We start from the raw sequence: 17,417 nt of genomic DNA, 5'->3' as shown, positions 1-17,417 counted from the left end.
CTCAATAGCAAAATAAAAGTTTGAAACATTATGAAATAATATAAGCTATGCAATTCTGTCAGTTTATTGTAAAAATGAAAATGTTTTCATAACTGCACTAGCCCAAGGATATATTGGAAATTTAGCACTTTCTTAGCCCTATAGTAAGTTTATATATATCTTTATTTCAGTGTTTATTCAATATTACATTACATTTTTTGACCTCATGACCAGATGAAAATTTTAAATACTATGCTTTGTTCATATCCCGTTAATTATCTTCCCATTCAAATTATATTTTCATTAATGCAGTATTTTTAAGGAATGTATTACTATATAGATATTTTCATATGTCAAGCTTTTAACAATACAAGAGTATGTTGTGATTTTATATTTCCTTAATAATCTTTATATTTTTGGAAAGTTTAGTATTATCACTTTTGTGATATAAATACTTTTTAATATTTAGTTTAAGAGTAAATATTCTTTGACAAATAAGAATAGGTGATAAAACAGACATAAATTTTTTTACATATAATTTTTAAGCTAACAAATAAATGAGTTGTTTGCAATGTTAAAGCAGTGTCTATACCCATGAGATAGAAAAATCATAACATGTATTCTAGGCAAAGAGTATTTTCTTGACATAATTTTTTTCAAAAAGAAGATGCCTTTTCTTGAATGTCATGAAAATTCACTCTATTTTCTTTTTCAGAAATTGGAGAAACAATGCAAAATATAGATTCTTGAAAAGTATATTCCATTTTTATGAAGTATTCCTGTTTGGAATACTTTCAGAGTCATACTTTCTCATTTAGTGTAAGTGTTTGAAATAAAATTAGGTACATATTTTTGGAAAACTGCCACTTGCAGAATGTCTTTGGGCAACACACAGAATCAAAACATTCAGCACGTTTTCACTTCCTAAACATACAGCTAACTGAGGCATGTGATTCAACTTCTCAAATCATCAACAATCGAGGTCTTTTATTATAATAAACTATTACATTAAATATTGTCTTAATTAATGCACTTTTCCCCCCTAATCTAAGTGAAGTAAATGTGAAAGCCAATGGAACTTTAAAAAGAATGAGTAAGAAGAGAATAGCAGTGTTTTCAAACACATAGCTGTAAAGAATATTTCTAATCAAAAGTTCATGACTTTTCTAGTAGCTGGAGTGGTCTAACAAAGTCTACATCAAAAGATCTATCTATGATGGTTAAACTTTTCTAATTTTTTTGCATTGGTAAATTCTTAAGGTAATACACAAGATTCTCATGTTTCTTGGTCATTTTCTGTTCATCAGCTACGGGGTTATCCTTTAATTCAGCAGTCATTGAGTCACAAAGGAAACCTAACAAGGTTATACAGAAATAGATTGTATTTATAAAGTGACTGTCTAACTGAAATAAATAAATAGATAAATAAATAAATACATAACAGAGGAACACACTGCCTTTAGAGAAGCATGCACTATATACCTTATTTTCCTAACATTCGCATATAATTAAAGAAGAGCACTGGAAATTTTAATTCATTTATATATGTATGTGACACGATTTTTTTAAAAGTTTGTTTATATTTTGTTGCGCTCTCTCTCTCTCTCTCTCTCTCTCTCTCTCTCTCTCTATATATATATATATATATATATATATATATATATAATGTTTTTACATTCAGTTTACATAAATAGGTCATTAAAACATCAAAAAGTTTACTTTTCTAACAGAGACATTTTCCTATAACTATTATAGTTCATTGCATTTTTCAAGGTAATCCTCCAATTTTGATAATTTAAGATTTTTAATTTCTCTACAAAATCTACCTATCTTTCAGCTCACAGAATCTGAAAGCAGTAATACTTGAAACGTGAATTTAAACAATATAGCATTCCATTGCAAACTCTACTTAATTCTGTTTCTACTTCAAACTCTACATGTTTATGTTGCTATTAAAATTTAACATAATTCCAAAGGGCAAGCCTTATTGTGCCATAGTCCGGCTGGGCAAAATAACCGAGAGGTGACAAGCAACTTGAAGGTTGAAGTGGGAACTACTTTATTGCAAGTGAACTCAGCAGAAACTGAGCAGGAACTCAAAGTAGCAGGCACCCAAGGTAGTAGGAGCCGCTTCTCTGCGGGACAGCAGAGGTACATATACCCAACTAATTACACACAGCTTAACTTAATTGACATCATTTAGATACAGCAGTCAGTCATTAAGGAATCCTCATCATCTTAATGGCTCACTGGCGTTACTTCACAAACCACTCCTCCTGGCAAAGTGCCAGGCACCATCTTGACTTGATTTGTATCCCCAACATTATTATAAGTTCTACAAGACAATATTACAGTATTTTTGTTTATTAAGTATATTTGAAATTTTGTTTGAAATACAATCAAAAGTGAAATTCTGCATACTTGCAATTTCAATTATATAATCCAATTTCATATTTAAACTGAAATTATTCACAGAGTAAACCATACCAAAAACTAAATAAATTTTATTTCTTAAAATCTTTGCAGAATATAGAGTTGAGAAACTTTCTGAAAATGAAATTGAATAATATAATGGCAAAAAGAATGTTTTCAGTCTGCTTAATTTTATTCTTCTTGATTTTATAGACACTGCCCATTATTATATTCCCCTATATTTGATCTGTAGGTCTTCCGTACATACTTTCTCCTCCAGAATACCATTTGACTGTGGATAATTTCTGAAAATTTTCATTTCATATTTATATATGGAACAAATTTCTAAAACTAAAGTATGTATTGTCTCTCTTTAGTTGAAAGCATGATTTCAGAGATTCTCCCTTTAGAGATTCACGTAATGTTAATAGCTCCCTATACTGTCCTTCATATTAAGTCACAGGAATTTTATTTTTGGTTTTTCTTTTAGAATATAAACATTCTGAAACATTATTGATGTATAAATAATGAAATACTCTTTTGAGGTTTAGAACCCAATTAATAATTAAGAATGCAATTGATGATTATTCTAAGTGTGAAAACATACAAATAGTGATGATGAAAAAGTTTCAAGAGCTTTTCATGTGTAAAATAAATTATGTTAAGATTACCAAAATGGTATTTATATTTATTATCTGAAGGAAAAATTCTAGTTTGCAATTTTTGTATAAATATTTGCAGATAAATATAACTTTTCTGATTTAGATCTTTAATGTCCGTTTAAAAACTCATGTATCAGGCAATGCAGGAATGTTCAGACATTAAATGATTAGATAATGAGAGCTGTAACCTCATCAATGGATTGACCCATTTGATTTATTACCTTATCAATGGATTAACCCATTTGATGGACAGTAATTTGAATGGACTACTACATGATAACTGTAGGCTTAGAGGAAGCAGGTCACTGGTAGTGAGGCCTCAGACTACTCTTGTCCCTGGCTCCACTCTCTCTCTTTCTCTGCTTCCTGGCTTCCATGACCTGAGCATCTTTCCTAAACCATGGCCTTCTGTCATGATGTTCTACCTACCATCAGATCCAGAGCAGTGGAGTCTGCTGAGCATGGACTGAACCTCGGAAACCGTGAGCCCCAAATAAACTCTTTCTCCTCTAACTTGTTTGTGTTAGGCATCATGGTCACAGTAATGTAAAGCTGATTAACAGAGAAGATTTCTAAGTAGTTTATTATTTATTAAATATTTCCAATTTTATTTCTAAATTTGAGGAGCAGAAAAGCAATCACATTAGCTTAGGATTCATTAGAGTTTAAGAATGTTAAAACTACATTATTTTTACTATCTTCATTCAATGTGTAAAAGAAGCATATATTTGAGTTATTCTTGGAACATTCCAAGAAAATCCGAAGATAACTGAACTTTAAAAACAATCTGCATTTGTACTTGAACTTGGGGTAAAATCATAATACTAAAATATATTTGCCGATGATATGAAATAAAACACAGTTTATGCTATCCATAAGCAAAACATGCTTACAAGTAATATTTTTAAAACACAGAATAATACATAACAATGATTATGAAGAAATTGAATTTCCTTCAAAATAACTGTCTTTGCCAAACTAGTTAGGAGTATGCCAAAGTTCAGATATTTTCTACAATATTTTGTGCATATAAAGAAAAATATAATTTAAGTACAAAATACCATTGCCATTTTATAGAAGCATAATACATGTTTTAATTTTCTTTTACATATATTCTTGTCATATTTTTAAAAAATTGATTCATATTATAATTTTCTTATGCATATATCTATAAATATTGAGTAGTTCATTTCCATTTAAAGTTTATTACTTAAAAGAATTACAAACCTAAGCACTTAGAGTTGACTCTCCTCTGATTCTTTATTTCCACATAATTCCCTAAGCTTTCTTTTATAATCAACTGTTATTTATAAATCATTTGAAATAAGTCAGATATATCTTTGCCTTTGTTTAGATCTATGTAAATATGTAATATTCCTATAGATGTTCAAGTCAGTTTTTTAAAACTTTAATATCAATGTATTGTATTACTGAATTTTAACAATATATGTTTCTTAAGAAACAATATCTTTCTATTGTATGTACATTCTTATTTCTCTGTAATCTTTTGTATTACATATATTATTTAACTGAAAAGGGGGCTTTTGTTTTTTAGCCACAAGGAAAATTAGAACAGGAAAAAGTGACCCAGATGGCTAACTTTTTAAAGAAAATATATTTTATTTCATTTTAGCAAATGTTATCACTTAAATAATATTTAAAACATGTAACATGTAGTACATTGTATTTCCTTATGTTTATTAACTTTTAACTAAGAAAAATTTGAAAATTTTCAGTGAATAATATTTGTAACATTTTTCTTACTTTTGAAAATGAAAACTTAGTCAAGAATTTCATTAGTTTCTAATGGTCTACTGTTTTAAAGTTCTCCAAAGAAATAACGATTATAATGTGAGTCAATATTATATGATCCTTTTGATTTGCAGCACTGGAATAATTCAAGAGACAGCCTTGAAAGAAGAGATCATTTATCTGAATTTAATATAAATAATTTTTATGTTGATAATGTTAAGATATTAAATTATAACTTATTGGTTCCATATTCCTACTTTACAAGTTTTAAATATTAGATATTAAACCTATTTCTATTTACAAAAATTTTGTGCTGATGTTATGTTTATGTATTGATAAAACCAAAAGGAAGTCCTCAAGTTAATTATAAGCTAAAAATTAATCCACCCTGAGTTAAAAGAATCATCTAAATATCAGGAATATTGTATGAACTAGTTTACTATAAAGGACCCTTTGCATTCATATATCAAAATTTTGAAATATTTAAATCAGCTTATATAAAGCTAAAGCCATCACCCAGGTTCTCAGTTAAACTTTTTTGATTCTGTTCTATAATTTTCTAGGAAAAACAGAAAAAGAAAACATGGGAAAAAGCACATACATTTTTAAAATTTTCTTTTATTTATAATTTCATATCTATCTACCTAAGATATTCCTATAAATAATTAACTCCAAATACATTGATATTTTTAATGGCCAATAATCCCAAATTTTCCCAAAAGAGATGACAAGAGGAGAGAAAGAAAAAGGAATTTATGAGAGCTAGCTTCACATATAGAAATATTTATAAATCAATCATAAATTCATTATAAATTAATCACAATATAATATATACAAATATGGATATATATTTATATAAATTAATCACTGTAAAGCCTAATTATTTTTCTAATAGAAAGAAAAGGCTTATATTCATATCAAATATTCATATATTTTCTTATATCAAAAGAAACATTTTGATACATAAGTTAGAAATAATATTCTCTTTGGTGATAAAGAGCAAAAATGTTACTAAAATGTTTAAATGGTAGTCCTTTAAAAAAATTCATTAACAATTACCTATTCCACTTCATACCGTTTTTTAAAAATTTAATATTCAGAATAAAATTAGGAAGGCAGCTAGTATTTTAGTATATAAGAAATAGAGCCAAGAATGTAGACATTTTTACTTACATATTTCCAAAGCATCTAGTACCTAATACATCACATCCTTATTCAGACTTAGACCTACTCTGTTATCTTTCATACCTTTTATAAATGAGTATTTATGTGTTTTTACATTCTTCCTATTTCCTCTAAAGGTAATATAAATAGGCTAAATAAATTTATCTGTAGTTAAAATTATAGTGTTATATTACTTATTTAATTACGTGTTTCCCTATATATTCTGACCATGACCTGCAAGGTAAGGGAATAAGTAACCGTCCTAGGTGTGGGCAGACTGGAAATAAAAGGCTGAAAACGTAGTAATCCCAGCTGCTTGGGAGGCTGAGGCAGGAGGATCATGAGTTCAAAGCCAGCCTCAGCAAAAAGCAAGGCTCTAAGCAACTCAGTGAGACCCTGTCTCTAAATAAAATACCAAAAAAGGGCTGAGGGTGTAGGTTCAGTGGTCGAGTGCCCCTGAGTTCAATCCCTGGTACCAAAACAAAATCAAAACAAAACAAAAACACGAAAGATAAAGAAAGAAAACCAAAGGAGACAAAAAATACATTGAAAACGGGAGATTTTCGGATGGAAAAGACCTGATGGATCTGATCCTAACAAAGGGAGATAGGCCACCAACCTTTATTTTATAGGAGAACACTTGAAAGGAATTCATTGTTCAGAAGAGTTCTTCAAGATAAAAGAAAGGCAAGAGGCTGGAAGTTGGGCTTATTGGGGCCTTATCCCTTGCTTAGTAATTCTTCCTCCTCCAGGCAGCTGGGCCTCAAGGCTGTTTAAGCACACTGGTATCTCTTTTAACCAAGGCTCGCAGGCATCTAAATCCAAAGCTATCCAACTCATAAATTCCATGCCAGGCATAGAATCAGCCCCATTGACAGAGGCCGCCTGCAAATGGGCGCGTTTTTCTACATCTTCGCATGGGGCAGCCAAAACATCCAAGGCTATGGAGTTCAAAGCAATAATTTATTTGCCTCTCCTGATAATATAGTAATGTATTCACTTGATAAATATTTGTGTAGTATGATTGCTTATCAATGACTACAAAAGGCCAGTGAGTCTTTGTTCAATTTTCAACTCATTAATTTTTAAAATATATATAACAAATTTAAGCATAAATGAAAATGAATCACAATTCATGAAAATAGAAAAAGATTGAAAGAATCAAGAAAAAAAGAATCTAAAGAAGCACAAAGGAAGAGGAAACTTAAAGATTTGAAAGTGTTAAGTTATACACAAAAGACTCATAGACACTAAACCTTTTGCAGCAGAAGAGAGACAATATAGTTTAAAACTCCTGGTCTCAATATATTGTTAGCTCTGGCTCTGGATTTTTGGTATTAACATTTCTTATTTTTCACTATTGGAAACTATTACTTTGCCTAATAAGCAGCTTTTCAATTGCTTTCATACTAAAAGAGCCATTATGAGGATAACTGTTTACATTTTCATGGAGTTACTTAGGATTTAGAAGAGAATTGAACTGTATTTAAAAGAACTTAATTATGTGAGTACTTATGATAAGCTCATTTTAGCACATTCTGTTGAAGGTAATTTTTTAATTTCCTTAACCAGACAGGTTTATGAATAACATAAGCAATTGTACTTGATTTATAAACAACTCTGTAAGAGGAAAGAAAATGGAAAAATTGATCTCTAGAACGTTTTGTAATGAATAGTAAAATCATAGCAATATGGGATTAAAAATGTACTGCATTCCTCTTGCAAATGTGCATTTTATTTGTATTTATTTGTAGATATAATCAATTCCTACACTCCTTATTCCTCTCGATATAAGAGTAATATCATAGGCTTTAAGATTTTTAACTACTGATACCATATTCTTTTTTAAAAATCATTATTAATAATGATTGTATATTATTCACAGATCTTGGCTGACCTAGAAAACCATGCATTATTTAAGAATGACTTGGAATGTCAAAAGCTGATCCTGGAAGCAATGAAATATCATCTACTGCCAGAAAGAAGAACTTTAATGCAAAGTCCAAGAACTAAACCCAGAAAATCTACAGTTGGAACACTCTATGCAGTAGGAGGAATGGATAACAACAAAGGTATATAATTTTAGATCTGGATTAAGACAAACCCTGTGCCACACCATCACTCAATTTTATTATTATAATCTGGATAAACAAATAATGTTTGCATAAACTTAGCTTTAACAATTATGATTTAAGACTAAAGGAAAATTAAATTTCCATTTATATTTCTGGTCTGTATTTTTCGATTCTGTTTATTCATCTTTAAATTCTTTATTTATCTCTTCTGCTTTACATGCAAGATTTCAAGTGAAATTAGAAAAGAATTTAAACTTCACACAGGCCAATTTGTTACATACATTGAAAACTGCATTTCAGTTCTAAGTAAAGGAAACACAGTATGTCAGAGACATGCTAACTCCAGTACAATTGTGATAAGATTCTGTATGTGAAGGGTCTGGGGATGTAGCTCAGTTGGTAGAGTGCTTGTCTTGCATGCAGAAGGCCCTGGGTTCAATCCCTAGCACCATTTTAAAAAGAAATCTCTGCTTTTGAGAATCTGAGATTTTCAGATAGCATTCAGACAGATAAGTAGAAAATTATAAATTAGTATAATAACTGTGGTAGTTTTCATTGGAGCAAAATGAAATCTCATTTTTCTTGGTTTAGTCAGCTTTTTCACTGCTGGGACCTGGCCAGAACAATTTGAGTAGGAAAAGTTTGTTTGACGCTTGTGGTTTCCAAGGTCTTAGTCCCTAGATGGCTAACTCCTTTGCACCTGAGGTGACACAGAACATTATGGTAAAAGGGTGTGGAAGAAGAAAGCAGCTCAGGCAATTAGCAATCAGGAAGTAGAGAGAACTCCACATATCAGGGACAAAATATAAACCCCAAAAGCATTTCCCTGGTTATCCACTTCCTCCAGCCACATCCTACCTACCTAGAGTTACTTTCCAGTTAATCCATATCAATGGATTAATACACTAATTAAGTTAAAGCTCTCATAATACAATCATTTCACCTCATGACAATACAACATTCTTGTATTGTCTTACACGTGAGTTTTTGGAGGACACCTCATAACTAAACTTTAACAGTCTCTTTCCAAAAGGAAAGAATCTGGATAAAGATTTTAATGGTTACTTGTATGTTTCATTGTGACTGGTTTAGGGATACTCAGGTTGTTGCAAAACATTATTTCTGATGGTGTTTCTTTCTTTCTTTCTTTTTTAATTTAATGCAATTTATTCTTTAGAACAGTGGTCTCCAATTTTTTTGATTACACAGCTCTTTTTTTTTTTTTAGATCGCCTGACCAAGGCTTTATTACAATATAGCAATACTAGTGTCTATGTTATTCTGCTGCCCTTTTATCCCCCCTTCCCCTCCCCTCCCCTCCCATCACCTCTCTTTACCCAATCTAATGTGAAACATTTCTTCTTTTTTTCCCTCACATCATCATACATGTATTTTGTATAATGATGAGAGTCTCCTTCCATCTTCCGTGCAATTCCCCTTCTCCCTTTCATTCCCTCCCACCTCTCTTCCCTATTTAGTGGTAGTCTTCTTCTCATACTCTTCCTCCTTACCCCATTTACAGTCACCCCCCTTATATCAGAGAAGACATTCAGCATTTGTTTTTTACGGATTGGCTAACTTCACTTAGCATAATCTGCTCTAATGCCATCCATTTCCCTGCAAATGCCATGATCTTGTTATTTTTTAGTGCTGCATAATATTCCATTGTGTATAAATGCCACATTTTTTTTTTATCCATTCATCTATTGAAGGGCATCTAGGTTGGTTCCACAGTAGAGCTATTGTGAATTGTGCTGCTATAAACATTGATGTGGCTGTGTCCCTGTAGTAAGGTCTTTTTAGGTCTTTTGGGTATAGTCTGAGAAGGGGAATAGCTGGGTCAAATTGCGGTTCCATTCCCAGCTTTCCAAGCAACCTCCATACTGCTTTCCAAATTGGCTGCACCAATTTGCAGTCCCACCAGCAATGTATGAGTGTACCTTTTTCTCTGCATCCTCACTAGCACTCGTTGTTGTTTGACTTCATAATGGCTGCCATTCTTACTGGAGTGAGATGTTTCTGATGGTGTTTCTAGAAGAGATTAGCATTTGATTCAACAGACTGAGCAAAGAAGCTTGAATATCATATTGCCTTCATTGATGTAGTGAACATTTCCAATTCCTTGAGGTCCTGGATTGAGCAAAAAGATAAACAAAAGAATTTACTTTCTCTTCTGGAGTTGGCTATATATCCTCTGGCTTCAAACTTCATAGTAACAGGTTCTCAGAAATTCAAACTTCAGTAATTATACCAGGAGTGCACCCCTCCACACACACACACACACACACACACACACACACACACACATACACCCACCCACCCCTTTTACCTCCTGGTTCTCAGGCTGTGGACCTAGAGTAGATTACATCACTGACTTCTCTGATCCTGCAACTTGAAGACTGCATATTGTGAGGAATTCTTGATTTCCATAATTGTGTGAGCCGATTTCCATAGTAATTTTCTCATATATATCTCTATAAAATATTGATTCTTTTTCTTTATGGAACCCTGACTAATGTAGTGATTGTCTATAAAAAAATGACTCAAAATATATTTTAACTTTATAAAATTTTTATAGTGGCTTTACCATAGAAAGCCATTACATATCTCTTATTCTTTCTTTATTATATAATTTACTTCCAGATACATTCTATGGATGACAAGTTTTTAGACTTTATGATTTCATTTAAAAATGTACTTTCTACTTGAAGAAATATTATAGTTTTTTAGGTTTCTTAACAAATTGTAATATCAGAATTATTGAGTAAAGCTTATATTGCTTCAAGTAATAATACCAGCTTTGACTTAATGAAATTGAGTTTTAGTCATTGTCATTGATTCATTTATTGATTCATTCATTCGTTCAAGACAACTAATTATGCATCTATTACCTGCCATGGATTCAACTCTAGAATGTCACTTTTTCAATTCAAGAATAGTAATGTTGCAGTTATCAAATAAAATTAAGATAATTTTCAAAAATATGAAATAAAACATAACTGTCAGTTAAAAGCGGTAGACAACTTGTTGTTTTGAGAACTAAAGAAATGACAAATGATTTCTGACCCTTCTTCTCTCCATTGTATCTCCCTCAGAGTTTCACTTCTTTCATATACCATCAAATGTTGTTATTTAATATGATATTACAGAAGTTTTAGAAAATGTATAATGGTTTTAAAATGTCTTTTTTAAAAAATATTTTTTCTGGTTGTAGTTGGACACAATGTCTTTATTTTATTTTATTTTTTTATGGAGTGCTGAGGATCGAACCCAGAGCTTTGCACATGTTAAGTGAGCACTCTACCAATGAGCCACAGCCCCATCCCCTTAAAATATCTTTTTAAAGTGATGAAACAGAAAATATCTTATCAGATAAAAATCTTTTGACCTACAAATAGTTAGAAATTATAGCATCATAAAAGCAAAGATTTATCTCAATCAAGAAAACAAAGCTATTAATGTGTATCTCCATTATCTTTACGAGAGTAATAAATACCAAATAACATGCATAATATTCTATGCCCTAGAACAGAAGCAGGAATACATTGTTATAATGTTGTGGTAAGTTAATTTTATTTGGTAAACCTTCGATTTCTAGAGACTATCAATAAATACATTCCTCCTAGTCTCAGATTTTATAAATATAAGTCTAATACATTATTTATCTAATTTCAAAGTCAAACAAATACCATTTGTTTTTTAAAGAATGCCATATTCCATGGGAAAATACTGATGTAATATCAATTCCATATGTGCATCTGCACATGATAGTATTTTATATAAAAAAGCAAACAAAAATATCAATTGAACATTCAATAAATTCATATTAACAAGAAGCCACTGCATGATTAAAGAAATAAATCATGTGACTAATTTGCCAGTGCTCTCAGCATTAACCTGGGCTGAGATTCCTAATTGTACTATGGAAAATAATAGTGTAGAAATTCTAGAGGCATGAAAATATAAGAACTCTATGAAATAATAGTAATATGCTGATTGTAGTGTCTTATTTCTGGAACCCAATGACATGGGAGGCTGAGGAGAGAGAATTACAAAATCAAGGAAAACCTCTGCAACTTAGCAAAACCCTGTCTCAAAATTAAACAATAACTAAGTTTTTAAAAGGTTGGGAAAGAAATTCAGAGGTAGAGTGACCCGGATTCAATCCTCATTACCAAAAAAAATAATAAAAATTAATTAAATAAATAAGGGATAATGATGTGATAGAGCGAAGGAATGAGGCAGTAAGGTGGTCATGTAAGTGATACATATATGAATATCATGATGCATAAGGTAAATATCTTTTTTCTTTTTCTGGTACTAGGGATGGAACTCAGGGTCACATGACCATTGAGCCACATCCCCAGCTCTATTTTGTATTTTATTTAGAGACAGGGTCTCACTGAGTTGCTTATTAGCATCTCACTTTTGCTGAGGTTGGCATTCAACTCTCAATTCTCCTGCCTCAGCCTCCCGAGCTACTGGGATTACAGGTGAGCACCATCATGCCTGCAGCTAAATGTCTTTTAGGCCAATTCAAACAACAGTCAAGAATGATGAGTCAAGAAAAAAGAATTAAGTGATAAATGGAATTTTGTATTGTATTTTTTAAAAGTGTTATAGTTTAGATTTTCAGTATCTCCCAAAGGCCCATATTTGAAGGTGTGGTCCCCAACATATGGTGCTATGGAGAGGTGGTGTAACCTCTAGTAGTTGGGTCCTAACAGAAGGAAGTTAGGCCATTGGGGGCATACTTTTGAAAGAGATATTGGAACTAGGGGCCCTCTCAACTCTTTCTTTTAGTTTATCCTAAACTATGAGTGAATAAATTCTTGGTGAAAAATTAGTGTGTGGGAGGTAAAGTTATTATGATGTATGAATTTATTTTTTTCTAGAAAGTATAGATGACTTTATATCACCATTAAATTATGCAGAGTGCCAGTTTCAATATCTTCTCAAAAGTTTCTGTATTAAAAAATTATTTCATTATGAGCAATTTCTAGTATAAAGTAGAAATAATTGGAAAATGAGACCTAAGTTCTTGTAATTACATTTAAACTTCCCAACTTAATAGAAAGATTGAACATTTTTTTAATTTGAATTTGTTAAATTAAGATTAAATTTAATTTTGCAAATAATTTTGAATAGTGTCAGATTATTTCCTTCTTTTCTAATTATTGCATATTGTATCTTAGTTTCTTGAACTAGTGGGTTTGGCTATACCATAAAATAAACTGCTCAATACAAACAGACAATGAGACCCTTTTGTCAAATGCTTTATTTTCAAAGGAATAATTTAATGATTTAGAGGTTTATAGTAAAAAATCTAGTAAGCAACATAATATCTCTGGAAATTTCTGAAAGAATGATGGATATTATATAAGAAGATAAATAGACACTCTGAATACCATTAAGTTCTCTCAAATATAATTTACTTGCCTTAGGCAGAAATTGAGAGTAACAGAAAATCATCTTTCAAACAAGAATTAGAGAATTTGTGACTAAGTATTTATGAGGACTGTCCTCCTATTTTGTTTTCAATATTTATATCAGGGCTACTAATTTTTAGTGGTCCCTGAAAGTCATTTTATTTTTACTTTAGAAAAACTACCCTTATCTAGTTCTCAGATAGATGTATGCCTTAGAACTATTCATAAGCTAAGTTTGGAACCTTAGCTGCCATTTTCTGCCTCAATTTCGATCTCAAGGTATAGCTTAGAATTCAGAAGATTCCAGAAAAGATGAATAGCAATGTCCATCCAGACTCCTTTCCGAGGGATCCAGGTCTAAAGTTCTGACTACTTGGCTTCCCTAAACAGCAGTTATTACTCCCAGCCCCACTAGACTGCCCAGAGGCCTCAGCATACACATATTGCAAGAACTCTCAGTCTAGCACTACTTGTGAATCAACCATTTCTCAAGGGGGAAATGGCAAACACTATTAGGATCATTCCCATTCATAGCCCTTTTATACTGAAACTTGGCCTTTTAAATGTTAGCCATCATTTTTGTAATCTTCAGTGTCTTGAAAGAGCTCATTTTTTTTGTAATGAAGCTTAATGGAAAACTGAAACTTTATAGTTACTTTTTGGGGGATAGTTTGATACAGGATAATCCATCATGGTTAAAAGCAGAGACATCTGTGTGTTTTTAATATGATCATTTTCTATGTGAATCTCAAATTCTCTCAGATTTTTATGATAAATTCTACATAGTTCTCATCTTACTTGCTTTTATTTATTTATTTATTGCTTCATGTATTACTTCTTACCTATAGAAATCCATTTGCCTTGGTATTCATAGGTGGTTTGTTTCAAGACCCACTCAGATACAAAAATCCAGAGATGTTCAAGTCACTTATATGAAATGTCACACTATTTGCCTATAACCAATACATATCCTGTTGCATGTGTTAAATCATCTCTCAGTTACTACATTACTTACTAATATAATGTAAGTGCTATGTAAATATTGGTTATAATATATTGTTCAGTTAATATTAACAAGAAAAAAATTCTGTACATGTTTAATAAACATGTAAATTTTTCCCCTAATATTTTCTATCCCTAATTTGTTGAACCCATGGCTGACTATATTTCAGGTTTATTTCATATCATATAGCTAATAATGCCAACACCTAAAAGCTGTGGGGGAGTAAATCTACTGTTTGTTGTTTCTAATATTCTCATTCATGTTAGTTTTATTTTTTTGTGTGTGTTAAATAATATTATTTTGAAATCATATTAATTTTCTTTACTCTTTGAACTTTTGCAGGCCTAAATTACAGATGTTTTTCTCCAATATAAATGAGTCTGCTTTAACCCTGAACCAAGGGTACCCTTAGATCCCTGTCAGCCTTCCTCAATGAATCAGGCTTAATGCAGTGACTCTTGTTCCCTCTTCTCCCACCTTCTGTCAGGCCAAAGGCAGATGCTCCAGATCTCATCAAGGGTATACATTGTATACCCATCTGTCCTCTGAAAGTGCTGGCTTCTATGTGAATTTAGTTCCCAGATCTCCCATCACTGTTTTTTCAGCTACTTGTCTGTACCCTTGAATATTTCTCTTATTTTTACTTGAGTATAACAATGCAAAAAATTATTCAAGGTGAATGTAAATAGTGATTGTGCTCTGTGTATGGATTTTAAATGTTTGAGACCATAAATACGTTTAACCTGATTACACAATGTACACATGTATAAAACATCACATGGTACATATAGTCAGTCAGCTTTCTGTCACTTTAAGAAAATGCTTGAGAAACAAAAGGAAGAAAGGTTTATTTTGGTTAGTGGCATCAGAGGTTTTAGGCCATAGTTGATTGGCCCTGTTGCTTTAAATTTATGGTAGCAAAGTATGTATGGTAGCATGATTAGAGTGCATCTTGGAGAAAGTGGTAAATAGCAAAGAAAGAAAGACAGGAAGGGGGTGGGATACAAATATCCTCTTCAAGAGCACACCCACTAATGACCTGACTTTGATCCAATAAGCCCACCTAACAAAGTTTTCTTCACCTCCCAATAGTGCAGATTGATAACCAGCCTTACATATGGCCTTTGGGGAACCCTCCAGATTCAAACTATAGCAATACTCCATTAGTAAACATGCAGATTTTATGTTTTGTGTATCTGCAGAATATTCATTTAGTTTAAAAAATTTATTGTAATTTGCCCAGGTGTACTGGAGTTATAATATTAGGGCATTTCAGCGTAAGCCTTCAATTTTCAATAGACAGAAATCTCCTGGGAAGTAAATCTACTGTTTGTTGTTTCTAATATTCTCAGAAATATTGGGTTTATTTTTTGCTTTGTTTCATTTCATATATTTTGAGATTTTCACTATAGAATTTTTCTGTTTTTTGTCTTATAACTTTTGGAAATTTAATGTCATGTTTACAGTTAAACTACTAACAACTTACACTATTTCAGTCTTGTTACATATTTGTGAAAGAGACTGTGATATTTCTAAGCTTAATTAAGTTTGGAGTATTCATAAATTTGGAAGTATTATATTCACAGTTCTATATTTTACCTCTATATTTTATATCTCAAAGTATTAAATTATATTATGTATTAAATTAGAGGAGCTCTTATAATGATCATTCATTAAATATTTGATTCAATCCCACACATCTTCTAAAAATTATTGTAATTCAAAATAAATAGAAATCAATACAAGTCTTAGATCTGAGGAATCATTAGCTAACATTCAGACCTATAATAAAAACTTTATGTTTACCAATTTGTTCTACATTAATTCTCACATGTATACAAGAAACATTAGGTTTGAAGTGTAATATACTATTTATCAGCATAAAATTTGTATTAATATGAAATCTATCCATATTTATAATATTTTAAAGATTGAAGACAAATCAAGTAGAAAATTATTGTTACCTAAAAACTTTTCCCATTTCTGTACTTCAAGCAGAAAACAACATTATGGATCAAGAATATTTGTCCTCAGTAACTGATAATTTGGAATTAATAAAATGATTTCATCTATGAAATATATTTTAAACACCTACGGCCATATACCACCATATAAAAAATTTAATTACTTCCTATAAAAAACTTATATTGAGAGTATTTTTCTAGATTATTTTCATTATGATGAAGGTTAAGAAACTTTCTTAATTTCTACCATTTAATAGTTAAGAGGAAGAGTAAATCTAGGGGCTGTATAAAAAATGAATTCTTGTTACCCTTTTATCCACATTTCACCTGAAATATGATAAAATGATTTTATTAAATTCCAGGAAAATTCCTGCCGTAATATAAAACTTACTATATTTTCTTTAAGTTTTTATTAAAGATAATGCCTAGTTCTGTAATGCATTAAGTAAATAAAAATCCCAGGCCAGCTGAATAAAGTCTATTTTATTATTTTTGGAGAAAATGTTAAGAATATAAGAATGAAAAAATTGAATATACTCTATAATAGTTATTCCCTTACATGTTTTGTAAACTAATTTTATGCACACAAAATTATTCAAAAACAGTTATAAATACTATAAAGTTAGTATTTTTAAATGACAAAATGTATATATTAACATCTTAAAATTTCATGTGTATGACTACACATTTGCAAAGCTATATTTAGTGTATTCTTGTTAGAATAAAATGTCTTGCTATAACAAAACAGTTTTTAAATTTAAGTTTTGTTTTTATGTTTTTTCTTCAAAGAATAATTTATGTGAAAAAGCAACTTTTGTATTTTAATTGACAAATAAAAATAGCACATATCTATAGTGTATAACAGGATGCTTTATATATTGTATAATGGCTAAGTCAAACCATCTAACATATGCATTTTTTATTGAGAAAACTTAAAAATCTCTGTCCTGCTAATTTCTAAGTAGAAAATACATTATT

At 30.8% G+C, this 17,417-nt stretch overlaps 1 protein-coding gene across 2 annotated transcripts in view; it reads left to right on the top strand.

Moving 5' to 3' along the window:
- Positions 1-17,417, top strand: part of KLHL1 (kelch like family member 1) — a gene marked incomplete at both ends in the record, with an annotated part of 367,217 nt that overhangs the window by 239,040 nt on the left and 110,760 nt on the right. For both annotated transcript variants that reach the window (XM_081305506.1, XM_081305505.1), the window contains one exon: positions 7,855-8,041. In XM_081305506.1, the coding sequence (XP_081161632.1) occupies positions 7,855-8,041 (187 nt within the window). The remainder of the gene's footprint in view (positions 1-7,854; positions 8,042-17,417) is intronic.

This window comes from Spermophilus citellus (genome assembly GCF_964194105.1).
Source record: "Spermophilus citellus genome assembly, chromosome: 1".
Taxonomy (NCBI): domain Eukaryota; kingdom Metazoa; phylum Chordata; class Mammalia; order Rodentia; family Sciuridae; genus Spermophilus; species Spermophilus citellus.
This window is presented reverse-complemented; position numbering and strand designations above follow the sequence as displayed.